General features: G+C 40.3%; 2 protein-coding genes across 7 annotated transcripts in view; one reads left to right on the top strand and one right to left on the bottom strand.

The window, feature by feature from the left end:
- Nucleotides 1–1,112: 1,112 nt before the first annotated feature.
- On the top strand, nt 1,113–3,619 carry crebzf (CREB/ATF bZIP transcription factor). 2 transcript variants are annotated; one of them, XM_030139117.1, is made up of 4 exons: nt 1,113–1,292; nt 1,971–2,792; nt 2,984–3,058; nt 3,467–3,619. In XM_030139117.1, the coding sequence occupies exons 2-3, from the start codon at nt 2,023–2,025 to the stop codon at nt 2,991–2,993; spliced, it is 780 nt and encodes a 259-aa protein (XP_029994977.1). In that variant the 5' UTR covers nt 1,113–1,292; nt 1,971–2,022; the 3' UTR covers nt 2,994–3,058; nt 3,467–3,619. The 2 variants fall into 2 exon arrangements, with proteins under 2 accessions (XP_029994977.1, XP_029994978.1); XM_030139118.1 differs by having other exon boundaries at nt 1,971–3,058.
- A 3,938-nt stretch (nt 3,620–7,557) lies between these two features.
- atp2b3b (ATPase plasma membrane Ca2+ transporting 3b) overlaps nt 7,558–19,806 on the bottom strand; it is a 39,133-nt gene continuing 26,884 nt past the window's right edge. For 3 of the 5 annotated variants that reach the window (XM_030139114.1, XM_030139112.1, XM_030139113.1), the window contains one exon: nt 7,558–12,055. In XM_030139114.1, the coding sequence (XP_029994974.1) occupies nt 11,549–12,055 (507 nt within the window). In that variant the 3' untranslated portion in view covers nt 7,558–11,548. Of the gene's footprint in view, nt 12,056–18,301; nt 18,462–19,806 lie in introns of all 5 variants that reach the window. The other 2 variants (XM_030139116.1, XM_030139115.1) reach the window with 1 other exon arrangement.

Raw genomic sequence — 19,806 nt, forward strand, 5'->3', positions numbered from 1 at the left:
GATCCTCGAGTCAGTGCCAGCTGGTCATCCCCCACACCCACTTCATAACTAGAGGGGATCGAGCATTTCAAGCAGTGGCCCAGAGACTTTGGAATGTGTCACCACTGGCCCTTCACACTTTAAACTTGATTGAGTCTTTTAAAAGGTGACTGAAGACTCTGTTTAGACAGGCTTTTAGTTAGGGGTTGATTTTATGACCTTTTGCTTTTATGTTTTTATACCTGTGTATGTAGCTGTGTTTTTTGTTTGGGTTTTTTTTTGCCTATGCATTTTACTTCTGATTTCAGTGTAAAGCATTTTGTGAATTTTTTCTGTGATAAGTGCTGTATGAATAAACTTTCTTATCATTAATATTATGATTGCTGTGAGGAACAGTTACTTGCTTCACTATAACTTCTTTTGCAAATGTTGCAAAACAATGTAAATCAACGAAGTTAAATGAAATGTATGATTATAATAAAGTTTTCTCTAGACTAAGCTTATATCTCTTAAAAGAAGCATCCAGACAAATCAATATATGGCAGACCACAACATAACCAGAAAAGTAGAAAAGATTAAATGTATTTGAATTGGTTTACTATTAAAATAATGGAGTTTTAGAGTTTAAGAGTTTGTTTTGGACCAGTTAAAACACATATAGTCTATTTGCACTGTAGGAGGGATGAGATGATGAATAGGGCAGTAAACAGGTGTAAAATGAATAATGGAATAATATTGATTTGACTAATATGTTGATATGATGACAAGAGAAACATGTTTCATTCATCATTATCATTCACAACACAAGGACCTTTACCTTTAATAATACTCTAAAATTACTACTACAAATAATAATCCTCTAATATTACTACTAATAATAATAATACTCTAATACTACTGCTAATAATAATCCTCTAACAGTACTGGATGTTACATACATACCTGATGTACTGAAATTTTGGTCAACTGCCACCTAAAGGACAAACACACAAGCCTGGTTTGGACAACTACAGTTCACACTTGAATAACTTGGCTGTTCCTTTATCTGGATGCCTCCTTTCATGAGCATAAGCCAAAGTACTGCCCACTGATCAAAGGTCAACATGCTTTTACTTTGAAAACCTAACCGGAAGTGCCCGCAGTCATCCAGACGCACGGGGTTCGTAGACACAGACTTCGCCGTCATCTGCGCTTTTCTTATTTTTTTTTTTTGGACTGCAACTTGCCTAAGTTTGTCAGCGGGCAGCGCCTTCTGGTCGAAGAACCCATTTTGACTGCAATATTACACCTTTATTTTATTCCTGAAGCAGACGGTAAGTTGGTTTGTTTTTATAGGTGCTGCGTCATTCGTGTTCTCTGTTTGGCGCCTCATGGCCTTTATTAGCTACACGAAGCTAAATCCAACAAAAACAACATTACTTAGAAGGCTCCCCTCTATTGTGTAGCCGGTTAAAATAACTCAACCTGCTAAATAATTGATTTATATTTTCGCAATGGTAAATATTATAGTTGTAGCTGGCTGTTATTAAAGCGGCCGCAAACGGGTAAGGAAGTAGGCCTCAGTTAGCAAGCTAGCTTACTTAATCGATGCTTACAGAAAGTGAATATAACAGTTTATGTGTATTTTTTGCTATTGTCTTTTCATTTGCGAAATATAACTTGTGTCTAATAAAATAACATTCGGCGTCGTACAAATCTACTATAGTTTCTTCCAGTATCAAGTGAGTGCTAATGCTGTTGGGCCTGGTTTAAGGAAGGAACCAGATACGTAACACATACGTTTCGTTAAAACACACCTTACGTAATAGTGACACTGGTACACGTTTGGAGTAAATGCAATTAAACGATTTTGAAATGTAAAATATTGACTTTCAATATTGCACATTTTATATTAGAATAATAGTTGTATTTCCAAGTAACAAGGATAAAGTAATTCTCTAAATATTCTAAGTACTAAGTGTCTTTGTGTGTGTCTGTTTGTCTGTCCACAGGTGAGGAATTTTTGGTTGGAAACCATCCTTGCCGTCTCATTAGAAAAGAGCTATGATCACTAGAAGAAGAGGCCGCACTGCCAACAGCTGTGAGGTGCAGCCTGTGGAGGTAGAAGTGACCGATGCTGCAGAAGATCTCCCAAGTCCATCAGAGGGATTTCCAGCTGATGACCTGGACACAGCTGGAATGGAGCTTGAAGACCTACTTGGAATAGAAGACTTGAATTGGACATTTGAGCGAGACACATCCTCCCCTCTTTTTGATATCGGGTTGGCTGACTTGGGTGTGTACAGTGCCAAAGAGCAAGACTCTGGGATAGAAGCCTCAACAGCCTCCTCTCCAGAGAGAAATTCATCTGATCTGAAGAGGAACAGGCAAAGCCAGTCTAGTTGTGTGATCAACAAAAACGCCATCGCTGCCAGATTGAATCGTCTTAAGAAGAAAGAATATGTGAGCAGCCTGGAGAAGAAAGTCGGTGTTCTGTCAACAGAAAACAACACACTTAAACAGGAAAATTCTCAGCTGACCAAGAGAGTTGAGGAGCTTGAAGATGAAACCAGGTACCTGAGGGCTGTGCTGGCCAATGAGAGCATGTTAGCCCAGCTCTTGTCAAGACTGAGCGGTGTGAATGGGATGAAATTATCCTCCTCACTTTTCCAGGGGTGCGACTCAAATGATCACGACTATGCCTTACCCAGGAAACGGGTGAAAGTGGAGGAGAAAGAGACATCTGGAGGCGTGTGTCTGCATGTGGACAAGAACCATGTCTCAGTGGAGTTCTGCACAAAATGTGCAGAGAGTGCAAGCACATCGCTTAAAATGTAGGGTCAAGTACTTACTGTATCTTTGATCTCAGATATTGAGACTGAACATGATTTGACTCAGTAAACTGAGCTCTGTGAGGATGACAGAACACTGTTGAATTAGTTAAAATTACCTGAGAACTGCTGAATATGCATGTATTTATGTGTGATGAGATTGAGTACATGTTACTGCTAAACCTTGTTGACAGTTTCTTCTAGGTAATGGTTGATCTACCAAGCGAGATGAGTGGCTTTCTGAACACCTTTACCTGCTTGACTCCATGGTAAGGATCGGACAAGACAAGACTTTGTTTATTTTGTTTTTTACAGGCTTGAGGTGTTCAGCAGTGACCTTAATTCTTCTATTTTTATACAGCAGTTATTCCAGTTAGTGGGCTTTGTGTTTCTCTATAATTTTTGTTTATGAGTGATTCTTATTTTACTAGTTAATGTACAAGTAAGAATTAAATGTAAAAAGTATCTTGTGTGAAATAGCATAAAGATATTATGATAAAGGTGAAGGTCCACAAAGAGTGATCTTGAGAACGGTTTCAGATTGGAAGTGAAATAATCCACAGAAAAGATAAATCTGTAAATACTATGTTTTGGCCAAACAATCTCTTTGTGAACAGTCACCAATGTGCAAAAGAATACTTCTCATTTAGCGGTACCTATTTTTCTTTATGCTAAAGTGGATTCTGCTGGTGGAAGTTGAAGAGGCTGGACAAGCTGCTGTCAACGTGGCCTGGTATTTTTGTAAAGGTAGTATCGGTAACGAATGGTATATGTGATCTTATTTCACCAATACTCCACAGTATCTTTAGCTCTTTGTCATCGCAGCTCATTTGTTGGAGTTAACTGCAGCTGCTCCATTAATCGGAGTAAAGCTATATGAGAGGCATACGTCTCCTTATCTCTGGTCTATACTGACACATTGGAATGTATTCACTAATACATCCACAGTGAGCTATTGTAGGCGGTGAAACGCCAGTACTGATGAAGTGTGTTAACATGTTAATGTGTATATAATTTGGATTACATAATGTTTGAGACATGGGAAATGTTGAACAAATAAATGATATTTTGATTATGTTTCATTTACAAATATCTACTGTGTTTTCTTCTGTGCTTTTGATATTAATGCATCTCTTTTTCTCTTTCTAAACAGCAAGCTCTCTGCCGATAAAGATCTTACTTTTCCTGAACATTTGGGTCAAGTCTGGTAAAGGTTCTCAAAACAAATACCAAGACCTCATTTGGAAGTTACAAAGCACACAGTATGAGCAAGGGCCTTCAGGGATGAAGCTGTGCATCCCGCTGTCGCATGTTTTAGCCCATTTACTTCAAATCCAATTCACCTCTTTTCATACGTTTCGTTAAAATCTAAAACCTCTTTGTCCTCGATTCAGTATGCGACCTCATTTCCCTCCGCTTACCGTTTTCTTTGTTCTGCTGTCATTGTGGTAGTGCAGTTGGAGAATGTTCCTATGATTATATTTATAAAATGTCACAATAGCTGTCTTGTCCAAGAAGTGCAATATGACAATAATGAACTTCTTACATAAGAAGTGGGTGAAATCACAGTAATAGTGTCAGAAAGGATGCACATTATTAACTTTAAAGCTGCATCGTCTTTGTCTTGCAATGTCTTTTTTTTTTTTTTTTTTGCATCAATGGGCAAATATTGCATAATTTCACTATTGTCACAACTTGTAATCCAAGTTGTCTGACGAAATATGATTTCATTTCATCCCTGTGGGATGTAGAAAATATACAATCAGTCTTTGCAGAATTTGGTTACTCACTATTGTGTCCGGTCCAGTAGGAAGCTTCTAACAGGCATGAACTGTTTTATTCCCTGAGCTGAAATGAAACATTCAATTTTACGATGGTTTGTGCATCTTTCTCAGCTCTTCACTGAATGTGGAACACAGTTTTCTTTGGCGTCAGACAGTCACGTCTCTGGGATTTCCACTCGAAACACCTGAACCTGAAACTTTTTAGTGTGCTGTTGACTGCACTGCCACACAGATAATACAGTACAGCTTAACACAAGTTGAGTTTGATGCTGCACTTAAACATAGGCAACTATAAAAAACTGACAAAATGGTTTGTCTTGGTGAAGGAGTAGCCTGCTGTGGAGGATATGTAGTACATGGGTTAAAACCTGCACAGTACAGCAGTTAGATGCAGAAATTAAATTTCAAACCATGTCTTGTACCGAAGATCACCTGACAAAGTATAGTAAAATTTATAAGCTCAGAAATAAAGCTCTTGTATGAAGACTTAAGACAGACAGCTGACACTTGATCCTCTAATGGATCTTATGCGGGACTGAATAAGAGATCAAATTAGTTTATCAAGATGTTACTTTGAAAACGGCTAAAACACCAACATTGTGAATTGAGATGAATCCTTTGGAGGCATTTGTTACTCAATGTTTTTACTTGTAATATTTTAACTGAAAATGTTTTTCTCCAGTTACATAGTTTTAGTGAAAGTACCTGAAGATCATGTTTGTTTTCAGTTCACATCACCAGAAAACAACAATGGTCTGAAGTCATCCAGAACCAAGGAGGGGGGGAAAAAAAGAAAGTTGTCCTTTAGTTTTCCAATCATATCACCCAGATCTTGCTAGAAGTGAGTAGTTTATCAGCATCCTGTAAGGGTGTGTACTGTATATGTTAATATAAGTGGAACATATGAGAGCTGCCTCTGAAGCAGACTGACCTTTGAGGGACTAAAATAACAGATTAGAATATTATATTTATGTAGAATTACCTCTAGATTCTTAGGTGCCTTATTAATAAACATGCACACTAAATGCATTTGGGGGCATAATGTGGGTGCAAAATATGTAGCATAAAAGTAATTGAATGTGATAACTATAATTAAAATGTATTTTTCACAGGACATGTAGTAATCTGACATATTTTGAAAGTAAGTGCAAGAGATGAAGTGATCAGTAAAGAACATTTCTAATAAAACAGGCACAAGGGACTTAATATTAATCAATTAGTGGAACTACGAAAAAATGTGTGAATTACATTGTACTGTCGCCATATTCCTGTTTTCTGCTCCTGTTAAATGGACCAGAACCACTGTTTGCATTAGTTCGAAGGCGTGCTAGGTTAAGAGTAATAATCCAGAGTGTGTGGATTTTCAAGTGTTTTTGGCTGCAAATACAGACCATTCTTATAACTGAATAAAAATGTAAGACCTGAAAACTAATAAATTCAGCCCCGTCACTGGTGGACGTAGACAGAGGCCTATTCAGGTCCAGGTAATCGGCATAAACCCAAGTGTACTACCAAGTACCATTTGATTATACAGCCATAGATTTAGGTCAGTATTTGAACAAATAAGCATTAGAGCTGTCCTGTTATGTGTGAATGCTGACAAAACACCTGCAGCCCTGTTTATGTAAGAGCCATTTCGTCATACAGTTGGATTTAATCTGTCCAGGGGATGTTTCTGACCTTGAACACAACCTGATCCAGGGTTCATGGATTTATTCACATATCTGATCTTAGACGTGGAGTGTTTTATGGAGTAACTGAGGTTTCCAACAGGACATTAAAACATCTCTGTGACCTTCAGTCTGTAGTCCTCAAAATGTGTCTTTGGATGAGGAGGATTACATAACCTGGTTCGGTTAGAGGAGTGGTCCAGGTCCAGACGCCACCTTGTGGAGAATGCACCAAAATCATCTGAAAACGACTTGTCTCCTTGTGAATTCAGGTGTACAAATGAACACAGGGTCCAAGACATGTTTACAGCAGAGGATTTCAGTGCTCAGTATAAGCAAGCACCTAAAAATAGTGTGAAGTCAGTGTAAAGCTGCTGGTGTTGCAGTTTGTCAATCACTGAACATCCCAAACATCTAACAATAGACACATCTCCCATAACTGAACAATATTTCACATGAGCCAGATTTGTAGAGCAATAACTTAATACTCCAAATTAATTTATCACTGTCACCGCTATAGTTTAAATCCACTATTGAAATGGATGCTCTATCTCCCAGAACTCTTTAACACAAACACATGACTCCACACTCACCTTCATAAACTACAAAAGTCTATTTCAGTGCCAAAGCTTTCAGTCAAAACCATTTAACCTGAAGTCAAATGCGCAGACACTTCACAACAGTCACTACACAATGGTGAGATTAATTCACTATAGGAAAAACCTGTGAAGATGAGCTATAAGTTTGCATTTGTTCTGGGAAAACTGGAGCATCAACTTCAAGAAATGTCTGAACTTGAGAAAAACTTTACATTTCTGTCAGATGATGAATAAGTACTCGAAAAGTACAGATAAAAACATAATATACAGGGATTAGAAGTATTTTACTTTTGTTTCAGCTGCATATTGTTACTTACCGTATGAAAAGTAACAGGGATACTCTACAGATTAAGATTGTAATTATCTCCAGAATTAATATTTGCACACTAACACATGATTATTAATAGTAATCCTCCACACATCATGCAATAATTAATAAATGCAAAATTACTGAATTTTTTAAAGGCAGGACTGTTAAATTCTGTTGTGTAATAGATGTAATTGTTCTAAAAGAATTTGCCTTCACGATGAAAACACTGGTCCAGGGATGTGTAACAAAATGACATATTCCAAATTATGGTGTTTAAGTCCCCTTCATTCATGATCATGTGGAGTTTACAGTAAACCTATTTCCAGTCAGATATTTGCATCTCTAGAGTTTTTATAAAATGTGAGTGGAATCTAACATTGTGAACAAACAACACAGGACCACACAGACTTTGTCAAAGTTATTATTGTAGAATACTTTGATGTATTTTTTTTCTTTCATACAGACAAAAGGTGTTGGACTTAATTCCCATTAAATTCTCTTAGATTTCCATACAGATTTAGTCTACAGTATACAGGTGTGTTCTTTCTCATATATAGATATTTATTCGCTTAAATAACAGGCAGGTAACTCTTTAATATATTCAATAGTCTTTATGTTTTTTTGTTGTTTTTTTTGTTTCTTTTTTGGTCTTTTTTATTTCAGCACAGTTAAGGCTGTATTTTCTGTCTGTAGAACAGCACTGCATTGTGCAAGAAGGGGGACCATTCCACACACAATATTTACAACAGTATGTATAATGAATAATGTAAAACTTTCATTTCTTTCCGTCGTGACATGGCAGTAAATACTGGTAACAGATCTAAAAGAGCAGCCTAAACAATGCATACAAGTGGATGCATTGCACTTCTGCAGTCTCTAGCTCTGCATCGCCCTCCAGTTCTCCATCCTCCCTGGGTCCCCACTTTGTCCAGTCCTTTAGATCATAATGAGGTACATTTGTATCTCCTGTTCTATATTTACAGAGTGGTGTCTCTGGTCTTAAGAGACTAAACATCTCCTCACCTTTGCACACTTCAGGGGCTGTTCAATGGACAGAAAACACAGCCCTCAGAATATGCTCAGGAGAATGTGCAACTGTCTTTTTCCATCAGTGGGCGCACCGGTGGAGAAAATCAATAATAATCATAATTATAATATACAAGCGCTTCCATTTTGTTGTTCCTCTCTTTACAAAAAGCAGTAGGATTTAAAAGAAAGAAACATCAAAAAAAGTGTAACAGGAACATAGTACCTGTAAATCAAAGATGCACATGTGCACATTTGGGCGATCTGTACAGTAGTGGTGCAGTTGTACAATTTATAATTTTGATAAATATAATATATTCTTTTTCACATTGTGTTTGCCTTCTGTGAAATTGTCTCACAACATCATGATGTAACGTGGCTGGACAGATGGACAGAGATGGCTGAAACTGGACAGTCAAATTTACACCACTGTAGATTAATCTGCCTGTTTGGTGTTAGGTATGCATGTGTGTCTGTGTCAGTATGTGCACAAGAGTTTTGTTGACCGAAGAAAGCATTGAAAGAGCTGTGGTAACAGGTGCTGAAATAGAATAGGTTAGACTTCAACAGGACATGAGTGTTTGTATGTGAAAGAGAGAGAGAGAGAAAGAGAGAGAGAGAGAGGACGAGGGCAAATATGAAGAGACTGATCATAGCACACAGCAGTGACAGTAGCCTAAATGATTTACCAACACATAAAGAGTGACATTAATGATACCAAATGCATGCTTCAAAACAGACAGACCAATACAATGTCACCGCCCGCCTGATTTGAGATCAGGTCAGAGCAGTGGCGATGATGATGAGCATTCAAGAAGACAGAGTTCTGTACAGGTAAGGGTGTTCCCAGAGAGCCCTGCGCACATCCTGAAACAGAACCAGCAGGACAGACATGTTCTCTCTCTGTGTTTGCATGTGCTAACATCCCTGTTAGACTTTTAGATCTACTCCTGTGCCCAGGTACAGGGGCCCACATGGCAGTCTGTTGCATAATGTCTGCCCGTGCCTTTCTCTGGTGTCGGGACCAGCTGATTAAACTCAACAGGGAAGTCAAAGGGTGACAACTGAAGGGGAGGGAGGGGGGATGGGAAGAAAGAGCAGGGGAAAAAACAGGAAGCAAAGGGAGGGGGGAGGGGGGTGTTCCAGGTTTGAATTGCATTGCAGTCGTGCTCCGAGGCAACATGAAGTCAGCGGTTCACCCACACCTAGTGCAACATGGGATACAGGAGGGCACTCTCACACCTGGAATGTGATGCTTGGAATGTTATGTTCCATGGAATGTTGAGGTGGGATTCGGCATGGCAACAGTGGAATGTGATGTTGGGAGCGCTGCACCTGCTGTCACAGAGGTGGCTGTATTTAAATGGTTTCAGTGATTTTTTTTTTTTTTTTTTTTTTGGTTGGTTTTGTTTTTCTTTTTGGGGTGTGCCCATGCAGTGCATTATGCCCTTTTATGTTTGCTCCAACAAGATTCATATTAATGGATTCCAGTCATGTACATTGTGATGACAGAAGTCCACAGTATTTGACAAGGACATGACATGTAAGCTCTCACTGGTCATACCTGATAGATCTGAGCAGACTGAAACTGAACACCGATATTACACATGGACCTGACTGCTCAAGTGGTGCTCAGGTTGTTGGTTGCTTTTAAAGAACTAGATCTTTGCTGTAAAAACGACCAGACTGAACAAATCATACGAAACAATCTCTTTGTCCACAATTCTAATGGAAAGGGCACGTGACAGACACGTGAGTGAACGGGAGTGGGTTGATGTTTTGAGTGAGTGCATGTAAGTTTTAAAGGGCCATCGCCTGTGCATTGCGTGATTGATGGCATTTAAAGGGTTAATGCTTCACAAGCATTCAGCTTTTTTTCAAAAATAAAAAAAAGCTGACACACCCACTGACAAAAGACTTTAAGAGACAAAGACAAGCAAAGTGAACATCAGGGAAACAACAAAATGGACTGAGGAACAGCAAGAGAGAAGATGGTGGAAGGTGTTACAGAAATGAAGACACTGGAAGTGGACGTCATCCGTGGGGCTCGGCCCAAGGTGCAGCCCGGTAACTTTACCCATACATACTCGTCAGTTCATCAACATGGCAGGAGGCTGTAAATGAAGGTTCTACTGCATGAGGCTAATGTACGTATACATCAAAATATCAAAATAATGTCAAATCCCACACACTGTATCATCTTATAACAGGGTGGACAGTGTTACAGGTAACAGGTGGACTTATGGGGCAGCATTCAAGGATCTGAACAAAGAGCAGTGATGAAGATGAATACTTCTGTGTTGTTGCTTCCTGAACATTCAAATTATATATATACATATATTTATATATACGTATATATGTATTTTCCCCTCCTTATAGTTTTTTGCAGCCATTCTATTTACTATTAGGTTTAAATGAACAGTATCTTTGTTTGCAATTTCTGTTTTTTGTTATGTTTTTGTTAGTTTTTTTTTCTGAAGAGACAAGACAGTACACATATACACACTGAAAGAGAGAGAGAATCAAAGTAAAAGACATTTTTAAAAAAGCTCAATGTAAAAACCACAAGCAGAGAGAGAAAAAGAAGTAATGACAAAGAAACAAATGAATGAGCACCATTATGTTGAGAAGTAAATTAATAAGTGAATGGAAAAGACTGAAGTCTAGTTAAAGCTTTAACAAAGCGTTACTTATATCGCAAGCAAAGTAGTGATTTTAAAGTGGCTGTAGATTATAGCTGGGTAATTGATGATGACAGTGACTATGGTGTCATGGCAGGTAGATAAGTGGGTGGGGTGACAACACTAAAAATGAACACCGATAGAAACAGAGTGAGTCAGCCCCCATAGCCAGACGGCCCTGTTCTGCTGAAGAGTTGAGAAGTGTACTGTTTTTTTGTTGTGATTCCTATCCGGTACCGTGTCCTTTTTCCCAAGACCTCCCCGACCCACTGTTACTCAAGACAATGCAGCACGAGCAGACCTGTGCATGTGTATGTGACGAGTGTGCATGAGGTCAAGGCGGGGTGGGGAGGATTCTTCGGAGTGGGTTTAAGGTTGTGGGAGGGGGAGAGGGGGTAGTGTCAGGAGGCGAGGGGTGAGGTGGGTCAGACCAAGAGGACTGGAGCAAGGGCAAAGGGAGGGAAATTCACACTGTTCTCAGGGAGTTGCAAGCAGAAGCCTCCGGCCATTGTCCACTCCCTCCTGTACCTCCCTCGTCCATTGCTCCCACTTGTGAAGAGTGTTATAAGTGAGATCTGAGATGATGAAAATGTCTTATGTTTGTCCTCAGCCCTCTCCTTTCCGCTCCCCTTTCCTCCCCTCCCCTAAGACTCCGTTCCCTTTTCCTCCCTGACCCACTTTCAGCTCAGTTATAAGGAGGTCTCCACACAGTAGAGATGGGCCAGGTGAGGGGCGGAGGGTTTCACCGGCCTGTCCCTGCCATGATGGTTAGGGTGGTGTTGATGGCGCTGATGGTGATGGGGGCTCCGGTTGCTAGGGGCTACTACGTCGTTTCTCTTGTCATGGGTGACTGTTGAACTGATGCTGCTGCTGCTGCTGCTGTTGTTATTATTGTTTCTGTTACAAGGTGTCACCGGGAGGCTGTACTGGCGGTAAGGACGGGTGGGGCGGATGCGGGCCGGGGGCTGTGGCTGGGTAGGAGGGGGTGGCGGCTTGCGGAGGGCCGGGTGCAGGTGCTGGTATCTGCTGAGCTCTGATTCGTCGTCCACGTCGGTGTCGTCGATCAGCGGGATGTTGTGGATGAGATCATTGATGAGGAACTCCGGGTGGGCCATGAAATTGTGGATGGAGTTGCGGGACTCTGGTTTCTCCCGGCCCTCGTACAGTGAACTACGGAATGCTTTCACCACTCGCATCTGCCGTGATGACAAAGAAGAGGAAGAAGAGACCACAAAAGGAAAGGAGAAAGTCAGATATAAAAGTGGGAAAAGGAGAGGATGGAAACCCAGAGACAGACAGACTTGTGTCCTCCAGCAGACAAACAGACAGTGACAGACAGACAGGCATTCAGGGCCAGGTGGCGACAGTCTCATTTTGTAAAGATGAGGCATTTCATGCTACATAAGGCAATACTACTGATAAACATTCCTTTGCCCCAAAGCTGCTTTTAAAGGTCCAGTGCATAAGATTTTCAGATATGGAATATACTGCAATATTCATGTTTATATTGTCATTAGTGTATAAAAATGCAGAAAACATCAAAAATAGTGTTTGCCATGTTTTTATAGTGACTCAGAAACAACGTTCTCCTCTTCTTTTTTGTTTTAAGGTGGACAGAATCCAGTGTTAAGTTAGTATCATCCATGCGATGATCAGAGTTATTATCCCCTTAAAAAAAGGCCAGATCAGGACACACCTAACTGGCTCTAAAGACAACTTGGCTTGTTTTATGCAGCCACTGTAGTTCAGGGTGAGATGAGGAGAGACTAGTGCATTCTACGACTTCACCACTAGATGTCACTAAATACTACACACTGAACCTTTAAAGCTGATTCCAGCTTAGTTCTATTGGTGGGATTAGGCCAAAAGGACAGGGTTATACCACACCAGTACTAATTTTGTTGCAATCACTTTTTTCAACTTTGGTGTATATGAAAAAGTCTAGTCTAGAAAAAATTAAGAGACCACTCTACATTTTCTGACTTGAGCTCTACTGAAAATCATCACAAAGGTGATATGGTGTATTTGTATACCTGGAGTGGCATATTGTACCAGTAGTAGTATGAAAGACACATCAAAATGCATGAAAACTGTCACTGAAAATCAAGGTCATTACATCAAATACTGAAATCCTCCAAAGTATCTCCAAAGTAAAGCAAAGTATCGTGCTGTTTGAAAATTAACATGATTTAATGTTTATTTTTAATTGGAATTTTGGGGAAATGTGGTCTACAGTTTCTATAATAAACTTCAAAAATCTTCACTCTTCTCACACACTTTCCAAGAAGTAAAATCAGTGGTATCTTAATTATTTCCAGAGCTGTGTAATGTTTTGATATTTTAACAATCTGTCCACCTGATCCTGTGTGTCTCCAAATATAAAAATTAAAAATAAAGGTGTTTGAAAAACAAGTTGGCTCATGACATTTTTGTCAGTTCTCTTACACCAATCAGACCTCACGAGACAAAAGCATTCAGGATCCACCATCACAAAGACCACAGAAGCTGCAGACCTTTCACATCACATACACGCATAGCATACTATATATGCATGTGGGTGTGGGTGCGGGTGTGTGTATGGAGGTTTGCTGGATGATACAATGCATGTGGTGAAAAACACTCAAACTTGAACACACTGAATCACATGCATGTACACAAAAATGAGGATGGTTGTTAGCACAGAAGCAGGAACTGTGAGTGTGTTAGTTTAATGTACAATAAAATAAGACATTGGCAAGAACCTATAGCAGTGACCACACACACAACATATACACACATACACACACACATATATATGCATGCAGTTGCAGTTATAAAGAAGTGAAGGAACAGTGGGTCATTTCCACCTCATATACAGTAGCTTGGAGGCATGGACATCTGCATGCATCGCTATCAGTCATGAGGCTGTTTGTTTAAGACAGCAGGTTCAAACGCTCAGACGCATTGGCAGCCAAACACTGATTCAGCCAGTCAGCATTTCTGCGAACACACACACACACACACACACACACTCACACACACGCACACACACACACACATGCCCGTGTGCTAAATGTACTTTGGCCATGCAGCAGTGAGAGACAGAGGAGAGCAGAGTGATTGAAATGATGATGATGCTGATGATGTTGCTGCAGGATATAAAAAAACAAGTCTTGCAAAACAGAAAGGTGACATCACAGAGAATCAGCAGGTTAGAACAATATGTGATTGGTTAGATTACTGGAAACAGAAGGTGATTGGTTCAAAGGCCAACGCGAAGCTTGGGCATCAGCCCTGTGACACAGAAAGGCAGCCAGGTCATGCTGAATCAGACCTTTGTCACTTACGCTCTCTGCATCTCTTTCTCTCGCACACACACTGGAGTGAAGTCTATGAGTATACAAGGTGCATTATGCAGTGTATGGTGTGTGCGTGCATAAACACATTCCTTTGCCATGGCAGTTGGTCCATGCACCCTTCCCCAAAGCCCAAACAGAGGAAAAGAAGCAGCATGAGCTCAAAAGAAACAGAGACAGTTCAGTACAAATATACTGACAGGCACAGGCAGGCAGAGCCCTACATAGAGACAGTTTGGCCAAATGAGTTCAATGGTAATGCATTATGTCAACTGCAACACCGACTGGAATCCAAACTGTGGTCATGAAAGGTGGATGTTCAGGCAGCTGAATGGGCTCAGTGCTGCAGTTGGCCAAACTAAGAGGAGTCTCTATATATGACTCTGCTATATATGATAGACTGACAGACAGACAGACGTACAGACAGACAAACGGTCAAGCAGTAGGTTCAGTGCTTATCTGTTTTTCCAAAGAGCCTGTCAGACAGTAGAAAAACATCTCATGCAGACTGAGAAGGTTTCAGAATGTTACTTTCTCACTTGGTCAGCGCTTGGTTTGTTTTCATTTTGTCTCCATGGAAAGAGTAAACTTTCGAGTATATAACGCCCACAGTGTGACCAGAGATGCCTGGAGGTCAGGGCACTGCTGTGTTACTTATTTCTCTCACCCACTTTCTTTTTCTCTCCCTCTCTCCCTGTCGGCTCTTTCAGCAGTGCTTGATGGAAAAACGTGATGGTTAAAGTACGAGAAGAAAACAGGCGCTGGAAGGTAGAGGCTGCTGTGTGCAAAACAATAGCTGATGAGAAGAAACTGCAACATAAATACAGGGAGAAGCTGTGAGGTAAATGACTGGTTAATGGCTCCCATATCCCACAGTGTGGCCCAACTCTGAGGAACGCCCGCCTTTTGAGAAGTGTGGCTGAGGCTTGGACATGGCTGAGCACTAACCCATTAACATTACCTCAGCAATATTTCCTTAATTCAATGCATGTATCTGCATGGCTGCTACTCACATCCCATCTAAGCAGCAAGCATCCACTTATTAAATGGACTTTTACGAGAACGGCAGCAAAGAATTGAGGAACTGAGGATGGGTTTGGGATTCATTGTCTTCCCCTTTACTGTTTCTAACCAAATTACGTCTATTCAGATCAGTGCTTAACCTTTTTAAAGCACCATTAACTGTAACTGTACAAATAAGAGGCAGACTGGCCTGAAATGAAAACAAACTGGATCCATAGATCGGTTCAAATGATCCAGAGGGATCACTAATATTCAGCACAGCTCAGGTGAATGAAAGCATGAAACACAGGCACCTTATTTCATCTGATCTCTATTAAACATTTGTTAGTTATATACTCAGACAGCCCAGGGTTCTTTTCATACCCAGTGATACTAGATTTGGCTTTATGATGATGTCGACGTCAGACCTACGTACATCGTACTGCAATGGGGCACAGTGCCAAGTCTAAGGGCTAGTAGAGCTTTGGGCAATGGAGTAAAGTAGTGAGCCTGAAACTAACTGTGGACAGGCAGCAGTGGAGGTAGCAGAGATCAGTTTATGATAACGCGCAGATTAATGAACTGTAGTTATATTTGTTGATTTTGGATTGCCAGTAATTTCTAGAATATTAACAATGTCATTTTGGAAATTAGTAAAATAAAATAGGCCTGGCGTTCTTTTTTTTTTGGTTGTAAGTGAATTTTACACAGCTTGTTTTTTTTTTTTTAATTAAGCCTCTTCCTGATATTCCTGACAGTTCAAGGAAATAGAAATAAATCCAATTTTAGTTGATCACAGGCTGCCTGCATAGGACATGGCATATGTGATTCAGAAAAGTAAACCTGAGGTCACATTAAACCATGGTTAATGCTTGCTCCTTCACATTCCCTTCTTGTTTCATTTATTTGGAACTCCATTTGATTTCTCATCATGAACAGAAGCACAAGAGGATGACTTCAGAATCCAAGAATGTGTCACACGGCAGCTGAATAACAGATTTGGAAACAACAGCCTCTTTACATTAGGGAAGAAGAATTGAAAAAGCAAGCAATGAACTGGAAGTGGTTGGACCTTATCTCATGTTTCGTACTTTGACAGTACATCCCTCCTTCCACACTTTGTTCACATTATCTGTCTTTGATATCAGCCAGACAATGTGGCAGATTTGACTCAAGCTGAGTTTTCTTTGTAATAATGCATTATATTTTATATCACATTAGAATTAGACTGTAAAAGTGATGGAGAGAAGGATGTGTTTCCAAAGTAGCCGAGGTAATTCCTACTACAAAATGATCACAGTCAACAATGAGGCGCCGACTAGAGCCTCTCTAGAGCTACACCTACAGGTGATGGAGCATCGTGGGAGGAAGGCAGCGTGGAATGAAGGACGGAAGGATGGAGAGAAGGGAGCAAGGAAGCTAAGAAGAAGCAACTGAGAAGGAACGGTGAAAAGACTGATGAGACAATCAAATGAAGAGACAGCTCAGCCGTACACATGCATGCACGCACACGGACACACTCACGCACAGCCACAAGTGTACTAGCATAGCTGCACACGTTGACATACACACAAATGCACGGACACAAACACACAGAAGTCAAACTGCGGCTCACAGATACGTCAGCAAGTCCACATGCACGCAGGTAAACACACGCACAAACACAGACATACGCAGAACTGACATACAAACAAATCAAGAAAAAACATGAGGGGTGGATGCTACTCTAGAAAGGAGATGGGAGGATGACAAAAAGGGATGAGGTAAAGGTCAAAGTAAGATATAAAGAAAACAGAAAAAGAAACAAATGAAAATCTACTAAAGAAATCTTATCAGTATGCTACACAAGAGCCTGTATTTAGATCTGATAAAATCTAAATACTTTTAAGGTGTCTACAAAAGAACAACTCTATTTATGAAGAACAATTATAACACATTTTGCAGAATATTCCTGTTGACTTCAAGCACTGGGAACCTGTAACACCTCATAAATACAAGAGAAAGAGGAGAGAGTGACAACCGTGAGGGAGAGAGGAGAGAAAAACCAGACTGGACAGAGAAAGTGTGAGAGAGAGAGAGAAAACAGGACTTTTTGGAGACATCAGGGGAAGGAGAGCCAAAGTTGTTGTGACGTCGGAGCTGGAAATACTGTTACAGAAATAACCAGTTGACAACAATTGCAGCACTGAGCAAAAGTGAGAGGACCAGAATAAGGAGAGAGAAAGCAAGAGCGATAGAGGAAGAGGGCATCTTTTCAGTCTTGGAAACAGCAGTGTGTTATGGGCCTTTTATACTCGAAGGTTTACAGTTTAGAGAATTGCAGAAGCCATATGAAAGCCATTTCGAAATGAATATGAATTCTAGCCATAGCATTTTTAAAATAGAACTGTCAATGTTAGAACAACACTATTTATACTGTCTTTGTTTTTATAGAGGAGAAAATTACACCAGTTCTTTACAAAAATGTTTACAGCAAGGATTAACCACAGTAACCACGCTTGACCTCTTTCACAAACAAGTAATAACACATAGTGTAGGAGGTGCTGCCATTTGCCCTCTGAACATGACAATGTGTCCAGAAGTTTTGTTTTCTTGAACTTCACTTGTTTTCTTAAAAATGTTCAACTGTTTGTTGTTTTGAAATGAATCACTTTCCTTTGTGACTCTATAAACTATGCTGGTCCATTTCTGTCAGGAAATCTCATACAGAGACAGAGAGAGAGAACAGCAAGTCACCTCCTGCACCAACCAACACTCAACAACAAAAGAGACTCTGGACTGGGACCAGACTGGGAATTGGACCAGACCAGATCAGGCCAGAATGGACTGTTAACACAGCCGGTCAGGACTGGGTGCTGTTTGAAAGGGAGAATTGAGAAAAGAATAGAGGAGACATTGCACACACACGAGCAGCGAGCGGAGGGGACACAACCATAGAGAGTAATACTGCAGTCCACGTGCCGTGCAGCAGTGTGTGTGTGTGTGTGTGTTCATGTCAATGACTGAATGTGCGAAAGAGAAAGTGAGTGACTGGCTGCAGGTGTGTGTGCAGGTATAGGTGTGTATGTACATGTGTGTATGTGTACATGCGTTCGGCGGACTCACTCCCGGGGGCTGGGCTGGTATTGGCTGTTGCGGTGGAGAGAGCTACGTGAGAGGGGGTAGAGATAGTGTTTACGTCGTGGAGCTGACTGAGCACAGAGGAGCGCCGTCTCACTGCCCCCTGAAACGAACCACTTCGCTTGAACGTGCTCACTACCTCCATCTGCAGGACAGAGACAAAACAGCAGCACTCAGTGAAGGCAGGACAGGCCGGTCTGAGTGTACTAGATGTGTTTGCATGTACTGGTAAACTGTGGGTCCCTTTAAAACAGGGGTGTCAAACTCATTTTAGTTCAGGGGCCAGATTCAGCTAAATTTGATCTGAAATGGGCCGGACCAGTGAAATAATAACATAATAATATATAAATAATGTCAACTCCAAACTTTTCTCTATGTTTTAGAGCAAAAGAAGTAAATTTACCGTATGAAAAAGTTTACATCTACAAACTATCCTTTCAAAAGATGTGACTAACATGAACAAACTGAAAAAATAAGGGTAATTTTAACAATATTCTGCCTCAGTTTATCATTTACACATGTACATTATAACTTATAGATCACAGTGGATCTACAAACACAAAACATTTTAATAACAGGCAGAATATTGTTAAAATTGTACTTGCTTCTCTTAAAATATTTCAGGTTGTTCGCATTTTTTGCAAAATTATACTTTGTTTTAGTGTAAATACATGAAAATATTTACATTTACAAAGCAAAAACATTTGGAGTTGTCATTATTTTTATGTTATTATGATAGTATTTGACTGGTCCTGCCCACTGGAGATTGAACTGATCTGAATGTGGAACCTGAACTAAAAGGATTGTTAATATCTTAGTGTAATTTTTGCATTTCACAAATTCATCCCAAGGGCCGGACTGGACCCTTTGGTAGGCTGGATTTGGCCCCCAGGCCGCATGTTTGACACCTGTGTTTTAAAACACTTAACGTCACTAGCAATAGCTCTTCACTTCCATCTGAGGGAACATGTGCATCAGCGAATGTATGTAGTTGGCTTTTTGAATATTACATAAAAACGCTACAATATTAGAGATAATAACTGCATGTTTGTATGAGGATGTGTGTGTATGTGTACTGCTGTCTGCACACTCAGACCAAACCTCTTAATGAAAAACTGACCACTTTACGCAAAGACAGGCACTTAAGCAGAGAGTCTGGACTGCCTCTCTAACACTGCTAGGAGGCCGTTAGCAGATTGTTGCCGGTGCTGCTTTGCTGTCTTTACCTCCATTCTCTCACAAAGCAGTGTGAGAATCAATCAATTAATGTCATCAAGCCAAAGCCAACAGCCTGTCTACTTAGCCTCAGCCTGTACAGAAAATGTAAACATACACACATACACACAAGTGCAGCTGAACGTGCATGCTAAACACACATCCAGTTACCACATTTATGCCTCTCTCGTAACATTTATATGTATATCATATTACACTTCCAGTGAAAAAAAAAAGAAAGAAAAAAGTTTGAGAAATGCATTACACAATGTTTA

Source organism: Sphaeramia orbicularis, chromosome 7 (assembly GCF_902148855.1).
Source record: "Sphaeramia orbicularis chromosome 7, fSphaOr1.1, whole genome shotgun sequence".
NCBI lineage: Eukaryota > Metazoa > Chordata > Actinopteri > Kurtiformes > Apogonidae > Sphaeramia > Sphaeramia orbicularis.

Coding starts and splice junctions, on each gene's coding strand:
- crebzf (XM_030139117.1), top strand. CDS start 2,023: ATGATCACTAGAAGAAGAGGCCGCACTGCCAACAGCTGTGAGGTGCAG.